This window comes from Chiloscyllium punctatum, chromosome 46 (assembly GCF_047496795.1).
Source record: "Chiloscyllium punctatum isolate Juve2018m chromosome 46, sChiPun1.3, whole genome shotgun sequence".
NCBI classification, from domain to species: Eukaryota; Metazoa; Chordata; class Chondrichthyes; order Orectolobiformes; family Hemiscylliidae; genus Chiloscyllium; species Chiloscyllium punctatum.
This window is the reverse complement of record NC_092784.1, coordinates 53,888,550-53,908,579: the sequence shown is the minus strand read 5'-3', so window position 1 is coordinate 53,908,579 and position 20,030 is coordinate 53,888,550. Positions and strand designations below refer to the sequence as shown.

The window sequence follows — 20,030 nt, the reverse complement described above, 5'->3', positions numbered from 1 at the left end:
AAAATAAATTGCTGGAGATACTCAGCGAGGCTAGCAGCATCTGTCAAGTGAAAAAACAGTTTTGAGTCCATTGACCCGTCTTCAGATTTCCAGCATCTGCAGTTGTTTGTTTTATGTTGAGTTTCTCCATTAACCCCTGATTTGAACAGTTTTGCATCCGTCCACCCCTCCAACCAATCATTACCCCGACATAAATGCCAAACTGTATGAAAATACAATTCAGTTACATCTCTAAAGACTCAAATCTTTGAATTAAATACCTAGACAATTTCCTTTTTTGTGCAACTGTTTGAATTAATCCTTTTAAAATGTATAATTTATGATTATTTTTCTTGTTGCCACTGACCTGTTGCAATAAATGCTAAGATTAAGCAGAATTTTAGACAGAGACTATATAAAATTGGCAAGTGTGAGAAATAATATTTTCACTTCAAGAATATATTTAGTCAAATGCCTTGCGCGATATATAGAATCTATATTCATATATTTATTTGCACATTAAACATTGTGTGCATACATGTTTTAAAATGTACATGCCAAAAGAAATGTGCACATATTTTAATCTGTATGTTTTATATTTAAATTATATATGTGGGGTGTGCAAGAAATTTGAAAATTATATTAATGTTATTTTTGCAGAATAAAATCTATTTGAAACAATTGACATAATTTGTCAGCTTTTGAGAGAGGCAGACTTTTTTAAAAAAGAGATACTTTTATTAATAAATTTATTTTTAGGTATACCACACTGCTTTGTTATCAGACCATACAGGGTATATCTGTAACATAGTTTACCATTTTGAAGTTCATGTCACGCCACATTTAAAAAAAAAAGCTACAACAAAAATTGTTTTGTCAAAATAAAATGGAACATTTCAAATTTGCAATTTGTTGGATGAACAAGAATAAACTTGATAAATAAACCAGGAGGATTCTGATGGGGTCAAGATGGGTTGGGGGGTTGCCTGAAGTGTTAAATGAACTGGTTGAAATAATTGGAGTGCCTGTATCGTGACATTGGGAGCAAGGTCATTTTGGTTGTGTCCCCAAAATGTCCATGTGTCAAGAATGTTGTGCCGAGAAACATAATTGTTTGTGGGAGCATAAGAATGGGAGGACAGGTGGGTAAGGGAATGTGATGGGGTGAGGGGAAACATAGAGCCCACTTGAGCTGATTCGTAAAGTTGCTTTGAAAAGTGGTCAGAGTTAATGCCGAGCCGAGTTAAGAATTGGTTTGGTGGAATTGGAATATGTAGTGAGGACGGATATAAGACCCAGGTGTACTGGAGCATGTGGTTTTTCTTTGTGTTGTACATACCTCGGTTGCAGAACACTAAACAATTATTTTATATGTAAATGATGTCTTGTGCCAACATAAATACAGTCAAGGCCACACTGCGATTAAGTCCGATAAATTTAGCGCAGTGTCTGTCACACCCGCCCCCACCCCCCACACACACTCACACGCACATTCTGCCCATGTGTAGGTTTAATTTCAGAGTCATCTGAACCAGTTAACACATGTAAGGCTGAGGGTTTTTAAACAAAATTCACAACGATGTAGAGACACTCAGAGGTGATTAGCCATTTACACCTGCAGTGCACTTGGGGAGGGAGAAGAATAGAAAAAACAGAAGAAAGGTGGTCAGCTTTTGGAGCTGCCACTGTTCTTTCATTGTACAGTGGGACAAAGTGGTTTTCAAAGTTGGCATAGACCTTTGCGAGGCGCAGTGTCCCCGAAATTCAACTCAGTTTAAAAAAAAGTATACATGCAAACACAAAAAGCTAAAATGTGTCTACACTTTGGAAATATTATTTTCTTGGATTTGCCTTCCCCGACACTCAAAACAAAGATACCCCCATGGTGGGGAGAAAGATAGTTCAACAATTAAGGTTTTGAGGATACTGGCCTAAGCAATAGAATTTTTCCAGAGTTAAAGCAAATTTTTTTCCTTTTAACCTTCTCAAACTCCAACTGCTTTTGGAGTGAGTTGTAGCAAAGCTAAACTTTCATACGTTTACTCGGAGAAAGAATGAGAGGGAAACATTGGAAATACGAAGCTGGTATCTGGAGGAGAAAATGAGTTATCGTTTTGAGTGTACAAGACCATTTGTCAAATAGGGCTTGAAGTCAGCAGGAACTAGCTTAGTTGGTGGGATTAACATTTCTTTTAACATTGCTGTGATGGGCTGCTAAAATGAAAATGTAAGTGGTGTTGACCTACTTCTAGCCAGGACAGTGAGGCTGGCATCAGGCCCCAGGCTTGTGGCTTTAAAAAGAAGTAGGAACAAAAGTTGAGTGATAGTTTGGAATTTTCTGAGCGAGCGGCAGCTTTTGAGAGAGGTAGTGAGTGAGATTTTCAAATATTTTTAGATTATGAAAGCTTTCAAATTCCCTCATTTCATTTTGTGTGTTATTTTAGGGGAACTTTATTTTTATGAGCAACTGCGATAAAGTGATGGGGAAGTGTTTAAAAATCTTGGGAGCAGACCCAGCAGCAAGTGGCAGTTAATGCATGAATGTTGTAAAGTCAAGTCTGTGTGCAAAGGACTGTCAGTCACCAACTGAATTTTTATTGTTTTGTGTTCATTTGCTCCCCCTCCCCATCCGCACTATGTTTATTTAGAAATAAGTAGCTCGACTTTGAAAAAGGGATTTTTGTTTTTTAGAAAAAGAATGAAATTAATTTGTTTGTTCGTTAATCTTGTGGTTCATATCAGGAGGAGCAGCTGGTTAGGGTCTAGTGGGACTGTGTGTGTTTTTAATGGTGTGTGATGCCCCCAACCTGCCATGCTACAGAGAGCGAAAAAAATGAAAAATTCATAAATGCTGGACTTTGCTTATTCATTGCATATGAAGCAGCCGATTTGGCAAATTGCATTCTATCTCCGACTGCACAGTCCCTTTTTAGGAGCGTCGATTGGCTGCCTGGTAGGCGTGACTTTGCCAAATAGGTGGGCCTTAAGCTGGCAAAAGCTCAAGCAAATGGTAGGGGATTGTGTGGGGAAAGAGAAAGCGAGCGAGCGAGAGTGAGAGAGAGAAAGAGAGAGAGAGAGAGAGAGAGAGAGAAAGAAAGCTGCAGTCTTCTTTGCCAGTGGTCTCATACTCGCTCCAATACAGCAGTCCTTCCCTCCACCGCCTGTTCCAAATAGGCCAGAGGAGCCCTGCTATCAGACGAACTTTTTTTTTTATTTTGGCCAAGGCTTTTTGTGCATGATTAAGTCCTTTTTAAAAAATATATAAAGCCGTTTGCTGGAAGTGTCACATTTTGTGCGCGTGTGTTTGTGCGAGGCAGAGTACCCACTCACGCCGTATTGGGTACAGCCATTGAACGCAGAGCTGTCCTCAGTGTAATGAGAGTTTGAAATGGTAACTATTTTAAAAATGCCTACACAGAAGCAATGGAACTGCATTTTACGACTGTGTGTGTCTCTGTGTGTGTGTGCGTTTTGCAATGCTACCGTGAATTTAAAACAAACGTAATTTATTGTTCAACTAATTTTTTCAATTGTTTTGTAATCATATTGATTCCCATCTCTCCTTTGTCTTCTTCTCTTCCCTCAACCACCTCCTCCCTTCTCCCGCCAACAGGATGAATTTCATCCCTTTATCGAAGCACTTCTCCCTCATGTCCGTGCTTTCTCCTACACATGGTTCAACCTGCAGGCTCGCAAGCGCAAATACTTTAAGAAGCATGAGAAACGCATGTCCAAGGACGAAGAGAGGGTGGTCAAGGATGAACTCCTTGGAGAGAAGCCTGAAATCAAACAGAAGTGGGCGTCCCGGCTCTTGGCAAAACTACGGAAAGATATCCGGCCTGAATTCCGGGAGGATTTCGTGCTGACCATCACCGGCAAGAAGGCTCCTTGCTGTGTCCTTTCTAACCCTGATCAGAAAGGCAAGATTCGGCGGATCGACTGCTTGAGGCAGGCTGACAAGGTCTGGAGGTTAGACCTGGTAATGGTCATATTGTTCAAAGGGACTCCCTTAGAAAGTACTGATGGTGAACGCCTGGTCAAATCACCTCAGTGCAGTAACCAAGGCCTGTGCGTCCAACCACACCATATTGGAGTTTCTGTAAAGGAACTTGACTTATATTTGGCCTATTTTGTACACAACCCAGGTAAGTTGCCCATTTGCTTACTTGTTTACATCCCTTGTTCTGTCTGATGGGCCCTTGGTTGCGTGCAGTCGGTTTGTAGCTTTGTTTTTGAATGGCTTGCACTTTAAATTTCCCTGTGAAGAGAGACAGCATTCAAGTAACTTAAGACAAGATGGACAAATATAAAGTCATAAATTTTGTTAAAATAGATGCTTAAATTTAAGACCTAAAACCAAGAGAAAAATATTGAACTATTGCCGTTTGCTTCGGACATTGAGTATTATATTTAACCCATTGTGTGGATTCTTTGACAGATCAAAACGAAATACATTTGTTTTTAATGATGCATCCCGGATATAACTTACTGTTTTGTAAAAAATTTAATCATAAAACAAATTTGTTTCTGTCAAATATCGTTTGGCATAAGGACAATTGTGAAAGAAATAATGTAAAAAAAAATTAACAAATTAAATTCAAATTGATTCCAATCAGTAGAGACATGAATCTTTAAACTGAACACAGTTGGCAGGAATCTGATTTAACCCGTTTAAGAAAAAATAATTAAAATGTTGCAGTAAAACCAATGGGAGGGTGGAGGGACTCAAAAACTATCCATATAATTAAATTAAATTTGAGTAGTTGAAGGCTTGCTAGTTTATTTTGTACCTCAATTGTGAAGTGCCAACTGTACCATCGTTTCTTTGTATCTTTAATCCAATCTGAATTCCCACACAGGACCTGCGTTTTACTTCTTACCACCCATGCCCCCTCTCCAGCCCTTGTCTTTCTCAGAAGTTTGCCCAGCAATGCACTTGTCTGTCATTCACTGACTGCCCTCAATTTCTGCAACCGTGGCTGTGAATGCAACTGACTGGGCCAAGCTGACGTTTCCAAAATATAGGCCGCTTAAATCAAGCCAACAACTGCTTGCACATCTACGGTTGAGCCGAGAAGCCAAGCTCTCTGGGTGAATTCTATCAGGGAGGCAGTCAAACTGATATCAGGATTCAGAATTTAAAATTAAACCTCACACTCCCAAACAGAATGCAGATGTGAGTGTGGTATTACTGCGACCACAGACTGCTGGGCGATTTAAAGAGTGCCATGACAGTAGAATAAGGGTAAACATTTGGTTTGCATCCCATAACAATGAGATGTACCTTGTCCAATTTTGTGCTGCATCTCATCTCTAGTATGAGATGAATTCTTACTGTTGTGTCTCATGTCACTTCATTATGAGGGTGCATGTACAAATTTACGCCATTGGGTATGTGTCGCAACTTATAATCGGTGCTGGGAATTTAAAAGTAGCACCATATATTTACGCAGACATTTGCATGTGAAAGTGACAAGAATAATTTAGCTCTCCTAACAACTGGCAAAATCCTGTAAGCCCATTTAAAAATGTCAAATATGATCTCATTTTATTTAGTTACACATTGTGACACCTCTTTGAATTGGGGAGCAGTCTTAAAATTTGAGAAGTTCTGAACTTTATGTATTTGAACACCTCATTGAATGCATGTTGTCTTAAGTTGGTGCAAGTATTCGTTTGGATCTGAGAACTTAGTTACATATTACAGACGGGAAAGTTTTTGTTTTGGGCAGTGTTGGAGGTTGTTGATATGCATGAGAATTGAATAGGGAAACTGGATTTATTTGGGAAGCCTTGGTAAGTAATCCATGATTCTCCCACAAAAGATCAGTGCCCCGTTAACTTAATCTAGCAACAGAAATGGGATAGCTGTACCCGGGCTCGAACACAATTGTCGTGTTGAAATAAGACAGTGCCAAGTCCGACCTGGCAGTACAATGTGGGCACAGCTAAAATGCCACCTTCATTTTCAAAGAGAAAATTCTCGCTTACCTCCCCCCATGATCCCCTCATTCAAACACTGATTTGCGCAGGTTGTAAATATTTGAAATGTACGATATTGGTAACCAGGTTAACTGGGATCATGTTTTACACAAGTAAATGACTTGATCCTCAGACTTCGGCTGTAAAGGTTGGTATGCAAGAGTCATTCAGAGGGAAAGAAACATGTGTCTTGTGTTTTTTGTGAAAAGGAGTTGACAGAGAAGGTACAACACATGATCTATTTTCTTTCTGTTCTTCTCTACTTCACTGCCAATCAGCCAGGCCATAGACAGACTGCAACTCCATATCAGCATTAGATAAAATTTGATGAGCAAAAAGTATAAAATGGTCCCATTTTATTTGCATGCACCTTGGTATGACTGAACTGACAAGAGTTTTCTGTTGAGATTGCATCCTGTCTTACTGAGATTCTCTTTTTCAAAAATAAGGTTTAATATTTTGAGCTTGATATTTTTGCGAGGCAATATTCAAACCAATTTTACATGCTATATTTTACTTGTTAACATATTTGAAAATGCCAAACCATTCTAGTTTTGAAACAGATAATATATTGACATTGAGTAACATTTTAATTCCCGTCATATGGAAAGATTCAGAATATTTCATACAAATTACTTGATTTTGGAGGTGCATCAATTTCTACATTTATTCTGTATAAATTTATGCATCTGAGACTTAGGCAATCTGAGTTATGAATGCCTGTCACAATATAATGTCTAAGATATTGAGTTTATGTGCCTGCAAAGCAAATCGCTAGTTCGTTAGGTCCCGCCATTTTCACTTTACTGGAGCTGTTGCTAAAATGGCGTGACTGGGCATTATTCTCCAATTGGAGTGATAAGAAGTAGTGATAGCTCTCTAAAACTTGTGGCAATACTGGAGAGAGAAAACTAGAATCCAAGACCAATGTTTCTGGTTTCTTTTTACCACCCTCCCTTTGGAAACTCAGGCGACATGCAGTAGGGCTGGAATGTCATCCTGCAGCTGGATTTGTTAGCGCTGATTTTGTTTCCACAGGACAGAGTGGGAAGGAGCTTATCCCTGCACCTCATCAGTGGTGGTATTATTGCATTTACTCCTGCACCCCTCAGGCTTTGACCTGCCATCTATTTAGCTCCCTGCCCACCACCACCACCACTCCCAATACCACCTCCACCCCCCTCCCCCCACCCCCACCCCAACCCCCCTCCCCCAGCAACCAAATCTCTTCAGCTTTGGCAGCAGTCTGTACCGTGACCTTGGCCCTATTGCCGGCTTTCCCAATTGGCTAGGGTAATAAATGGAATATTAACGAAGAGCTGGTTCATCAACTTTTCTGTCATTACAGAGTTCGACATGTAGCACAGTCAGGTGAGCATTGAAACAGGAACAAATACTTATACACACAAGAAAAAACACAGTTATCCAGTACCTCAAGCCTCTGAAAAATCTCAATGCACTTTGTATTACTTGAAATGCAAATTGTTAGGCAGGCAGAAAGAAGAAAACATGCCTTTTATATTCAAGGGCAATGCAAGGAGGTCAACCATATACAAAAGTCAAGAATAAGAGACATAGCTTACATATTGAATCACCTACAACATTTACAGTGGTAATCAGAAAAACGTATCAATTAGGAGCAAGAGTGGATCATATGGACTCTTTCTGAGCACCTTTTTTTTGCATTGGGGTGAGAAATGAACACCTTACCAAGAGAGACAGGCCTGTTGAAGATTTAAACAGAGAAATTTGGACTGCTAGACAATGTCACTGTACCTACAAATCTTAAAATATTTGTGTCAGTCATTGAAGACTTGTTGTTTTTGGGCCACTGTCTTACGCCCAATGATCAAACTTAGGGCGAGCAAGATACAGAACTAGCTACCTTTGGTAAATCCTTTAAACCTCCCTCCCGGACATTTGACACCAGCCATTCCTTCCCCAAAATAAAGTTTCCTTAACATAAACAACTTCTTTTTGTCCAGAATTAAGTTTGGAGTAAAACTGATTATTAAAAATTGGAATGAACAACTGTCAGAGCTGAAGGAGGACTGAAGAAACACCAGTCAGTCCTTCTCTGAATTGCACCCCTCTTATCCACTTTTCTCACTAGTGGATTGCTCGCTATCACTCTGTACCTGCTCCCAGTATATTAATATCATGGCAGTTCTGATTTCTCAAGTCTTGTAATTCTGAAATCCTCTTGCCTTAGGGACTCATTGGCAAAACCCAGGTTGCCACATCTGTTCACTGTCCACATATAGTCAAAAATCTCATAATTAAATACACTAAGAGCTAAAAGAATTTCTTATTTATTTACATATTTATTTCCCACTCGCTTCTTATTCATGGTTTCTACTATTTAAAATATATGTAAAACACTAATGTATATATTTATAGTGTCTTTCTATTGATAAATAAATGTATTACATATGTTTAGAGTATAACATATTTAGTTTCACTGCTAAATGAAAAAAATCATATGTATTTTGTGGTGTAAAATCATATATGTTCCTAGATCAATTTTGATTTGGATTTACTGGCATTTTAGGTGGTCATGTTGCAAGACATTCACTTAACATTTGGATGCCAGTCAAGATGTCGTTCGTCTTGGCTATGGGGCCAAGTGTCCCTTGGCTGCACTCATTGTTGTCACAACCAAGGTGTTGAGTTCAGGGAAGTTCTGAGGAGAGATTTGATGGATCTGAAACCAGTTTGCCCTTACCACCTGGGGCTAACGGTGCCCACATCAGCTGCTTAAAGCACTGTGTCGTGGGCTTCAACTCCCAAGACAAGCAGTAGGGGGCATCACAGATCACTTCATCATTCCAAAGTCACAAAAGAGGAAACTGAAAGGGGTTCAAGTTACCATGCACCCTCCATGAGTGTGAGTTGGCTTAGCTCTGTCATGCCCTTCTAGGAAATAGTTTGAATCAGGTTATGTTGTGAGACGTTTTCAGTGCAGATAGGACTTGAACCTGGACCTGCTGACCCAGAGGCAGGGTCATTACCATTGCACCACAACAGCCCCATGTCTGCCTGGTAAAATTGCCTGTTTGACTTTTCCTTGCCAGAACCATGGTGTGTTGGTTTGAGGAAAGTGTCACTGGGTGGGTGGTGTCCATACAATTGTACTTCAAGATGATTAAGTTCCACTGGGTTGGAAGTAGGAATGTGCTGAGGGGTTGAAGAGGAGAGAAATGTTCTGGGACTTAAAAGGCATAAGTAATCCAAATTGGCACTGGTTACATGGTTGTCTTTAAGCTAGTTCATCTTCCATGATGGGATTTCAGCTCTTGTCCCTTGACTGATGCCTCCTTAGCCTGACTCAGGATTATTAGTTCAGTGATATTATCACGACAAAATGGCTTCAGTGCCAACCTTTGGATCATTTGATAGAACTGACATTGTTTGTTTCCCTGCATGGTTGTTAATGAAGATGTCTTTGGGACCAAATGGGAATTCCACTGCAAAATGCTGGGCACTTTTTTCAGGATCCTGTTTGGGATTTTGCAGGTTCCCCGTTCATTGATTCAGTTTAAGAGGACGTTGGTCTTTCTTAAAAATGAAACCAGCTTCACTTAGTTCCCTCCACGTGATTGTGAGGAAGCATTCACATTTATATAAACAGGGTAAACGCAGGAAGGATGTTCCCGTCAACTGATGAGTCCAGAACCAGGGGTTACAATTTAAGGGTGTGGGTAGGCCATTTAGGACTGATTTGAAAAATGCCTTCACTCAGAGGGTGGTAAGCCTGTGGAATTCCCTGCCATAGAAAACAGTCAAGGCCAAAACATTGAATATTTTTACGAAGGTGTTAGATAGTCCTTAGGGCTAAAGTAATCAAAGTATATTGGGGAGAAAGTGGGAACAGGGTCCTGAGTAGGATGGTTAACCATGATCATATTGAATGGCAGAGCAGGCTTGAAGGTTAAATGGCCCCTTCTCCCGTTTTCTATTCTCTATGTTATATCAGCCTCACTCCCAACATTCAACTCCCTTGGAAGACTTTGCACAGTAGGGATTTATGGGTAATAATCAAATGAGCAATCCCAGGTTTTAGACTTGCCTTTGGGATGATTGTTTTTGAAGATTGTGGGAGAACTTCTCTCCTTTCACTTGGCCATCACTCAGGCCTTCCTGGACAGCACAGGCAGGACTTCTCACATCAATGTTTGGTGGGGTTGGGGGAAGTCAACTTCTAACAATGCAGCACTCGCACCCCCATCACCATCACTTCTCCCATTCCCTCCTATCTGGCCTGGGAGCTGACAGCCATAACCAATCTGGCCAAACTGATCCAAGCCGGCTCTCAGTAATACAGGGAGGCAGAAAGGGGAGGAAGCTCTGATCTTTGCCAATTCACATTGTTGGTGTTCCACCGAGATTAAAAATTGACATCCAAGTTTGCTGGGCAACAATATGGGCAAAACCAGGCATCTGTTGAACTGCCTGCTGGTTGCCCTACTTTGCAAACTGGGCATTGCAGAAAGAATGCAAGCTATCCCATTCAGAGAAGTGATGAGAATCCGCTGCAGCATTGATGCCCTGCCACTAGATGCCTCTAGTAGCTTTGTGGCAATTGGGAAGGGCTGAATCAGAATGATCTGGGAATCAATGATTATTATCCCTCGTTACTGCTTGACGCCGATTTTGGACTTTGACTGACATACGCCCTTCAGGCAACCCCATCGGAAAACACCTCATCTGCTGAACCATTTTGGTAGCCTGCTGTGCCCGGTTTGCCAGTGGCATTTACCCCATAGGCTATCAGCAAGGCTACTGCAGGCAGACAACCCCTATAGCAGCAAAGCATTGTTGCTTTTAAAAATAGAGTACTCCTGAAATGGATCTCTCCTTTCTTCTAGAAAGTGAGGTCGGGGTGAAATATGGGAGGACTAAATATTAAAAAAATACAGTTTTAGAATGTAGAGCTTAGGGCAAGAGAAAACACTGCAGCTCCTCAGATCCTGAAGCAAGAGGTCTGTGTCCAACATTGTAACCAGTCCACAGAAACAAGATTCCCTATATCTAACTGTTAACATATTGTACGAACTGGTGCATAATGCAGTCTGTACAATGTACGAGGGACATTGAATGTCTCCACATTGTACTGATGATTTGATCACTTTGGACATTAGATTGACCACCACCTGAGCCCGATTCTGCTGTTCAACTATTCGGGGCTCTTGTGGTGCACTGTTAGTGTCCCTAGCGCTGAATCAAGACACCATGGTTCAAGTCCTACCTACTCCAGAAATGTGTAATAACGTCTCTGAACAGGTTAATTAGAAAACTAGATGATGTAAAAAAAAGAATATATCTATCCACTTGGTCCCTGAACCTCTGCATTGGTCTGACGCCTGATAAATTGTTCAAATGCAATGGAAAGTGGCTCTGCAATATATTCCTTCCCCCACCACATTATACTGCTCAGCGCAGTAATTGGGTTATTTCACTGGATTATTGCACTTTATATTCCAAATAACCAGCCAGATCAGGTCTTTGATGTCATTATGTGCGACCCCTTCCTCCAGTTTCTTCTCTTTCCCCATTTGCAATCCTTGATTTCCCCCCCCACCCCCAAAAAAATGGAATATTTTTGCTTAATATGCTATTCAGCCAATTTCCTCTTTAAAATAAAACTCTGGAAAATCCCAATGTTTTGAGCATGTGTAAGAAAGGCAGGAAGCAGTAAAGGGTGATAGTGCCCACAAACCTATTACTCCATCTTCATATAATACAGATATAACAGAAAATTAGCGTCTCTTTCCTTTCCTCACCAGGACTAATACTAAGTGGCCATTGCAGTTGAGATGGGAACGATCAGAAACTAGAATAGACTGATTCTCAGAATTGTGTGACACTGTGAAAGGGAAATTTTGGAAAATTTCGCTCTCCATCACATATTCTGCTAGTTATGTCTATAGAAGCGACTGGTGCTGCATTTGGCTGCAATGGGCAATTTTATTTAAAATAAAATAGAGTTCAAGCACATGCTTTTGAAATACAATGTAATTGCCTGGACTAAGAATAGCAGGTGGAAGCTAAAGGCTAAATGGACAGAACCAGGGAATAAAAAGAATTGGGGTGGGGGAAAAGATGTATCAAGAAGGTGTAGGGAAGCAACAGCAACGGATTTTAAGAAAAAAAAGTTCTCAAAAGGGAGCATTATATAGATGCAAGAAATTTTTTCTTTTGTTCATTTGTGGGATGTTGGCGCCTTTGCTGAGCCATATTTAATTCCTGTCTCGAGTTGACCTTGAGAAGTTGCCTTATTGAACGGCTGTAGGTTTTCAGTGACTCTTCTCTGTCCTGCTTCAAGCCGATAGAATCTCACCTTTGATCTTGGGAGGGGGCCCTTCGGGTAGAAAAAAGTGGCACCAACGTTTTTATTGTAAATCTTCAATCTTCTCTACTCTTCAATGCATGAGCAGGCCAATCCTTTGTGGCAAAAAAAATGAAGTGCTGGAGAAATTCAGCAGGTCTGACAGCATCTGTGGAGAGAAACAGAGTTAATATTTCAAGTCTAGTGACCACTTGTGGACTGTGATAGAGTGTAAGCCACACACAAAAAAAATCAAACACTGACACTATTCTGGGATGTTCTTGCCCAGGGATATTGTTCATTTGGGGCAGATCCCTGGAGTCCACATTATTTCCTGCTCACAATATGGGTGTTTAGTAATCAAAGCTGTACATTTGCTCATGGATATACCCCTATGAATATAATGCCACTGCTGGAATGGTGGATGTGATATAAATGTGATGCCACAAAAGAAAATAATTTGTATTAATATAGCATCTTTAATGCAATGGAATGCCCCAAAACAGATCGTACTAAACTCTGTGACCCATAGAAGGGGGTATCAGGAAAAGAATGTCAGTCAAAGAAACAGTACCAGAGACTGTTTTTGAAAAGAAAAGAGGAAGTGAGGCAGATAGATTTAGAAGGGAAGTTCTAACCTCCTGAGGAGTTGTTGGCATTGTGATTTTATGGAGCTTCCTGGATGGACCAGAACTTCTTTCTCAGTCCAGAGCTACCTGTACCTTCATAGGGACATAAATAATAGAGCAAGTAAAAGACTTACAGTTACATTATAACTTAATCACACCTCAGTAATATTTTAATATGTTTCGCCTGTAATGAATGGTACTGGGCGGCAGTAGTTGAGGTTATTCAGACAGGCACGTGAGCCAGGACCTCACAAAGATCAGTGAGAAAAGTGAGTACTTTATCTGTGCCTTATGATTTGGATCGAGAGAGGAAGGGGAGAATGATGTTGGAAGAAATCTGTGGCATCCTTTCAATGCTGAAGCCCATGAGCCATTGGAATTGATCCTTGGGACTTTGGATTTAGGCTCTGATGTTAATCTGGGTGTCAAGTCCTGCTTCAGTGCCTGAGTGTCAGGGAATGTGGCTTAGACCATGTTGCTTTCACCTTCTCCCTGAGAACATTTGATTGGCCAAACTGGGAAGGATGAGCAGATTGCTTTTGGCTTGCAGTTGAGGAGATATGACAGGTGTTCCCATCTGTCTCCAAAACAATAGTTTCACTCTGCAACATATAATGTGAACAGCATGGAGGGGTGAAGAACAAAAGAGAGAGCATTTGCGAACTCTTTTCAGGTCCACTCAATCACACTTACAAAAGACAGATGTTGAATGCTTGTTCTCTGGGGCCCACACATTGCTGCAATATTGTGTAATGTGCAGAATTAGAATTGATTAAACTCCCAGACATCAACTCATAACATGACACAATCCCCAATTGGCTGCAGCACAGAAAGAGGCCATTCAGGCCATAATGTCTCTGTTCACTCTCCGAAGGAGCAATTCACCCATGCCACTCCCTGGCCTTCTTCCATACCCCTGCACATTCTTCCTTTTAAATACTGAACCAATTCCCTCTTTGGCAGTGCATTCCAGATCCTAACCACTCACTGTGAAAAATCTTTTCTTCAATTTACTATTGTTTCTTTTACATATTGTCTTAAGCCTGTGTCCTCTCAATCTTGATCCTTCCACCAAAAAGAGCATGTTTCTCCTTATCTATGCTTTGCCCAGACCCCTTGTGAATTTGACCACCTCGACCAAATCTCATCTGAACTTTCCCTTTTCCAAGGAAAACAAGCAAACTTCTCTGATTTATCTACATAGATGAAGTTCCTCATTGTCGGAAGCAATCTCTCAACCTTTTAAGCATTGGATTAATGTCTTTCACATACCTCTGAAACTATAGTGCCCAGAACTGGAAACAATACTGTAGTTGAGGCTGAATCAGTGTTTTATTACTAGTTTAGGAAAACCTTTTTGCTTTTGCCTCTATTAATAAAGGCTAAGATACTGTATGTTTTATTAGCCATTCTATCAACCTGTCATTGAGTCTTAGAGTCATACAAAACCATTCAGCCACCTTCAATGATTTAAACACATACACACCCAGATCCCTGTGCTACTTCAACCCCTTTAGAAGTTTAAAATTCTTTGATAGCAAATAAAAAAAGCAGCTAAATGAAAGCTGAGAAAGGGATGAACCTTTCAGTTTTTGGGACAGAATACAATGAAACAGCCTGGTTTGGTAATTTGCCAAGTGAAAGATTTTATGCATGATTCCACATCATCATACACTGTGACCAAATGCTTTTGCGTGACTTAGTGATAGGAAGAATATTATTAAATTGAAGAGAGTGCAGAGCAGATTTACAAGGATGTTAGCAGAACTGGAGGGTATGAGTTCTAAGGAGAGGCTGGATAGGTTGGGACTTCTTTCACTGGAGAGTATGAGTTGAGGGATGACTTTATAGAGGTTTATAAGATTATGAGGGGCATAGATAAAGTGAATAGCAAAGGACTTTTCCCTAGGGTAGAGGTATTCAAAACTAGAGGGCATAATTTTAAGGTGAGAGGAGGAAGATTTAAAAGGAACCTGATGGGCCACCTTTTCACACAGAGCTGCAGAGAAAAGTACAGTTATCACATTTAAAAGATATCTGGATGGGTACCTGAGTAGGAAAAAATTAGAGGGATATGGGCCAAACACAGGCAAATGGGATTAGTTTTGTTTGAGAAACTTGTTTGGCATGAACGAGTTGGACCGAAGGGTTTGTTTCCATGCTGTATGACTCTATGACTCTATACCTGGACCCCGAAAGTTAAATTAAAAGACAGGGTTACACAAACTAAGGTTATATTTACTGATATTTGGAAGGTTGGGGGAGGGGAAAATCTAATCAAAGAGTACACAAAACTGATCAGATAGATAGATAGGAACTAATTGTGCTAATTGGAGAATCTAAGCCTGGGGAACATAGACTAAAATTTAGAGCCTCACCTTTTTCATTCAGAAGAATAGTTGAGGTTTCTCTGGATGCTTGGCCAATTATGCATTTAAAATCTGATATTTATAGAAATTTGTTAGCAGATGGTATTAAAAGATATAGGGAAAATGTGGCTATAGGCAGTTAGGTCGCCAACTGTCCATATCCATAAATAATTGAGAAAAACGTTAAAAGGCACAAGGGGCTGAATGGCCTACTCTTGCTCCCATATTCCTGGATCATTGTATTCTCGACCTTATCACCTTGTTTTTAATTTCAGTCTGGCATCACGGAATAAAGGTTCCTCCAGTTTCTTGGTTTCTGGGGGTCACAACCAGAGATTTTGCTTGTATGAAACATGATATAACTGCATGTACCTTAACTTTTCAGAGGTAGCACAGCTCATGGAGGGTGGGAAATGGGAGCACACATTCGGAGGGGACACTGTCCTGAGATTGAGCACAAGATATGATGTTAGGCTGAGATGAGAAGGGTTTTTAGCTGTCTATTGAGCCTGCACTCTGCCTGATCTGGGAGCTCTTGATAGTGAAGTTGGGTCCAACAGTGGAAAAGTGCTGAATACTTCAGAGTTGACTCCTCATCTTTTAATGAGCCATAAAAATATTAATTTGAGAAAGGAAAGAAAAGATAACAATTGCATATCTGTTTGGGGAGTTCAATTATATAAGTACTTAATAAGCACTACATGGCCTTAATTACTCTAATTAGGATAGAGTTGCTCACTGATTTCCACATATGATGAAGTAATTAGATACTTGTTCATGAGCCAAAGTCAACTATGAAACTCTTCAGTTGTTCTTGGATTTAGTCATGTTGGGGCCAGTGAAAGAGTTTGAGCCCATTAGAGTAATGGGCGAGCTGATTTTTATGACAGACTGCCATACTGAACTGGACTCTCACTAGCAGTTGGTCATTTTTGATCATTTCTTCATATTGGCCACATGGACCACTCTTTCTTTAAGCCATTGATGGTATCCCTGAGGAGGCATTGGTCTGCATAATGCTTCACAAATCCTGCGTACCCCTACACTGAGCATGTAACGTACTGCTCTTTGCCTCAAAATGTTTCATGGCAAGTTTCTGGAAGACTCTAGATTTTAAATGAGGGGTTTCAGAAGATTAGGAGGGGTGCAATGGCTTCAACAAGGTGGAAGGCCACTAATCAGAGGGTCTGGTGTAAGATAGTTGGCAAAAGAACCAGAAGGGCAGATGTGAAATGCATGGTGAGTCATTATAATCCCAATTATATGGCTTGAACATACAAGGAGAATTCAATACATAATTAGGGGGTGGGACTGTGATTTTGCAGAGTTATGGGAAATGAGCAGGATATTGGATTTTGTTGAGTAGGTCATCCAAAGAGCCGGAAGAGGCTTAATGGGCCAAAAGCCTCCTTCTGTTGCTGCTTGGATTGACAATGCCGAGTTAATTGATCATTTCAGTGACTGGTCGATAATTAGCCCAAAGGTTTTCATTCTCTTTTTTCCAATTATGCTCATGCAAATGCTCCTCTTCCTTTGCATCACAAGTAGCAGTAGCTGGAGAATCTGATGGTGAGGTGGTCGCAAGCATGTTCAAGAATATGCTGAACTTTAAAAATTACAAATCTTGAAATAGTTTACTGTAAATCATTGTGGTCATTTGAAATTTGGCATTCTTGCGAATTGTCCTGATGAATGCAAGACAAAAATATTCGATAAAATGTCTCTCTTTTCAGCAAGATTTCTTTCCATTTGCAAACCAAAATGAAAAGTCAAAGACCAACGGAGTATGACATTATTAAGACGTAAATTGTCAATGAAATAAATAATGACCGAGCTATCAGCCATTATCAAACCACGATTAAAACATTCCAAAGAGTGTAGAATTAGCAAGGAGTGAAACATCGCATGGAGTTCCCCTATTATGAGGTACTGGGGAAGCAAAGGACTGAATGATGAGTCTTTTGTTCACTCTTACTTTACATGAATCAAAACACACATTGGCAGGATCCATCAAGATGAGGATTCTTCAACTGTAAAGTTGGGGTACAGATCAAACTCAGAATGTAGGTTCCCAACAACCGATAGAGCTTTCAATCTCACAAAAGCATTTCCTACTTGTCTTTGCATAGCATAACGTTTTCCTTTCCCTTATTGGTAATCCTTGAGGATTCTCACAGCAAGGGTGCCAAATCCATTCTCCCTGTCAGGAATTTCTTTTACTGAGGGCAACCTGTCCAACAGGAATTGGATTGATATGGTTCAAACTCATCTTGCTAAAAGTACCTACAGCAGTGGGAAGCAAGTTCCAGCTCAGTGGATTTGGCTGGATTCTAACTTGTGCCCTCGGGGTTAACTCAGCCCTTCCCACCATTTTTTAAGCAATGAGTGGACATCATTTTTAGAAACAATATAGTGACCAGCTTGGCTTGAGTGGTAATCATGTGCAATCACATGAGTAACTGCTTTTATAGGGACAGTTTGTTTGCATCCATGTAAAGGTTTATAACTAAACATGATAAGACCATAAGACATAGGATCAGAAGTTAGGATATTCAGCTCATCGAATCAGTTCTGCCATTCAATCACAGCGGGTAAGTTTCTCAACCCTACAATCTTTGATCGCCTTGACAATCAAGAACCTATCTATCTCAGTCTTCAATGCACTCAATGACCAGGCCTCCACAGCCTTCTGTGGCAGTGAATTCCATAGATTCACCACCCTCTGGCTGAAGTAGTTTCTTCGTACCGCCGTTCTAAAATGTCTTCCCTTTACTCTAAGGCTGTGCTCTTGGGTCCTAGTCTCCCCTACCAATGGGAAAATCTTCCCAACATCCACTCTGTCTAGGCTATTCAGTATCTTGTAACTTTCAATTAGGTTCCCCCCAATCCTTTAAAACTCCATCAAGTATTGACCCGGAGACCTCAGACGTTTGTCATATGTTAAGCTGCTCATTCCTGGAACCATTCTTGTGAACCTCCTCTGAACACGCTCCAGGGTCAGTACATCCCTCCTGAGATATGGGGCTCAAAATTACACATAATACTCCAAATGTGGTCTTACCAGAGCTTTATAGAAGCTCAGAAGTACACCCCTGCTTTTATATTCAAGCGCTGTCAAAATAAATGCCATTATTGCATTTCCCTTCCTAACTACTGATTCAATCTGCAAATTTACCTTGAGGAAATCCTGGACTAGAATTGCCAAGTCTCTTTGCGCTTCAGACTGCTGAATTTTCACCCCATTTAGAAAATAGTCCATGCCTGTATTGTTCCTACCAAAGTGCATGATCTCACATTTTCCTTCATTGTACTCCATCTGCCATTCCTTTGTGCACTCTCTTAATCTGTCCAAATCTTTCTGCAGCCTTCCCCCCCACCCCATACTGCCTGTCTCTCTATCTATCTTTGCATCATCTGCAAACATAGCCAGAGTGCCCTCAGGTCCTTCATCTAGATCGTTAATCTATAAAATGAAAAGTTGTGGTCCCAACACTGAGCCCTGTGGAACACCACTTGTCAACGGCCATCCTGAGAAGGATCCTTTTATCCCCATTCTCCGCTTTCTGCCAGACACCCAATCTTCTACCAATGCTAGCACCTTGCTTCTGATACCATGGGCCCTTATCTTACTCAGCAGCCTCCTTGTGCCACCTTGTAAAAAGGCCTTCTTGAAGCCCAGATAGATGACATCCATTGGTTCCCCTTGGTCTAACATGCTCGTTACTTCCTCAAAGAATTCTAACCGATTTGTCAGGCATGACCTCCCCTTGATGAAACCATGTTATACAGGATTGGGGCTAGTCCATATTGAAGAACTGGCTTGAGATACCATATACATTGTGCATGTACATATGTTGCAACCATTTATGCGTGTGTGTTTTATTGTGCACATTTGTATGTGCACGTATGTATTTGTATGTGCGTCTGTGGTGTATGTTTGTGTGTGTGTGCACGTGTACATGTATGTGTGTCTCTGAATATACGTGCTTGTGCATCCATGTTGTGTACACATGTATGTATGTGTGCATGTGTTGGTTTGTACACTGTATGTGTGCATGCATGCATATGTCTGTGGTGTACATTGTGTGTATGATGAATGCACGTGTGTTTGTATTTATGTGTGCTGTGTGAGCTTGTGTGTGTATATGGTGTGCATGTATGTGTGTGTGCATGTTGGCACCTCGCTTCCTTGCAATAATTGTTAAATTGGGTGATTATTTGCAGTATTTCCTGTGCTTCATATTGTCCTCCACTACTTGTAGTTGTGCTGATGGACAAGTTGCCAGAGGTTACAGGTCCCGTCATGACCCTGTAATGAAAGCAATTTCAATAAAACTGTGATTTGGGACCAGGGCCTAGGTTGCCAGAAACAATTAACAACTTCACTGAGAAACGAGTTGTATTTATAAAGCCCCTTCTGACAACCTCAGCGCATTCCCAAAATGTTCCACAACCAATGAAGTACTTTCTGAAATGCTGTTATTGTGGGAAACACAGTGATCAATGTGTACATAGCAAGCTCCCACAGAAGCAATTTGTTAACGACTAGATGATCTCTAACTGCTCACCAGGTAGGAACATCAGACCTGCTTTGTCAACCTGGCTTTGAGCCTCTTTGCATATGGTGATAGGAATTTAGGTGTCTTTAGACCCAGATGGGGCGATGTTGGGATGTCTAAAATTGTTCACAGTTGCATGAGGAAGGTTTGGGGAGTGGTATTGGGAATGAAGCAAGTGCGCCTC

General features: G+C 40.7%; 1 protein-coding gene across 7 annotated transcripts in view; it reads left to right on the top strand.

The window, feature by feature from the left end:
- The window catches only part of nfixb (nuclear factor I/Xb), a 437,817-nt gene that overhangs the window by 64,244 nt on the left and 353,543 nt on the right, over positions 1-20,030 (top strand). For 6 of the 7 annotated variants that reach the window (XM_072564242.1, XM_072564240.1, XM_072564239.1 and 3 more), the window contains one exon: positions 3,593-4,124. In XM_072564242.1, coding sequence (XP_072420343.1) covers positions 3,593-4,124 — 532 coding nt within the window. Of the gene's footprint in view, positions 1-3,046; positions 3,371-3,592; positions 4,125-20,030 lie in introns of those variants that run through there. The other variant, XM_072564245.1, reaches the window with a different exon arrangement.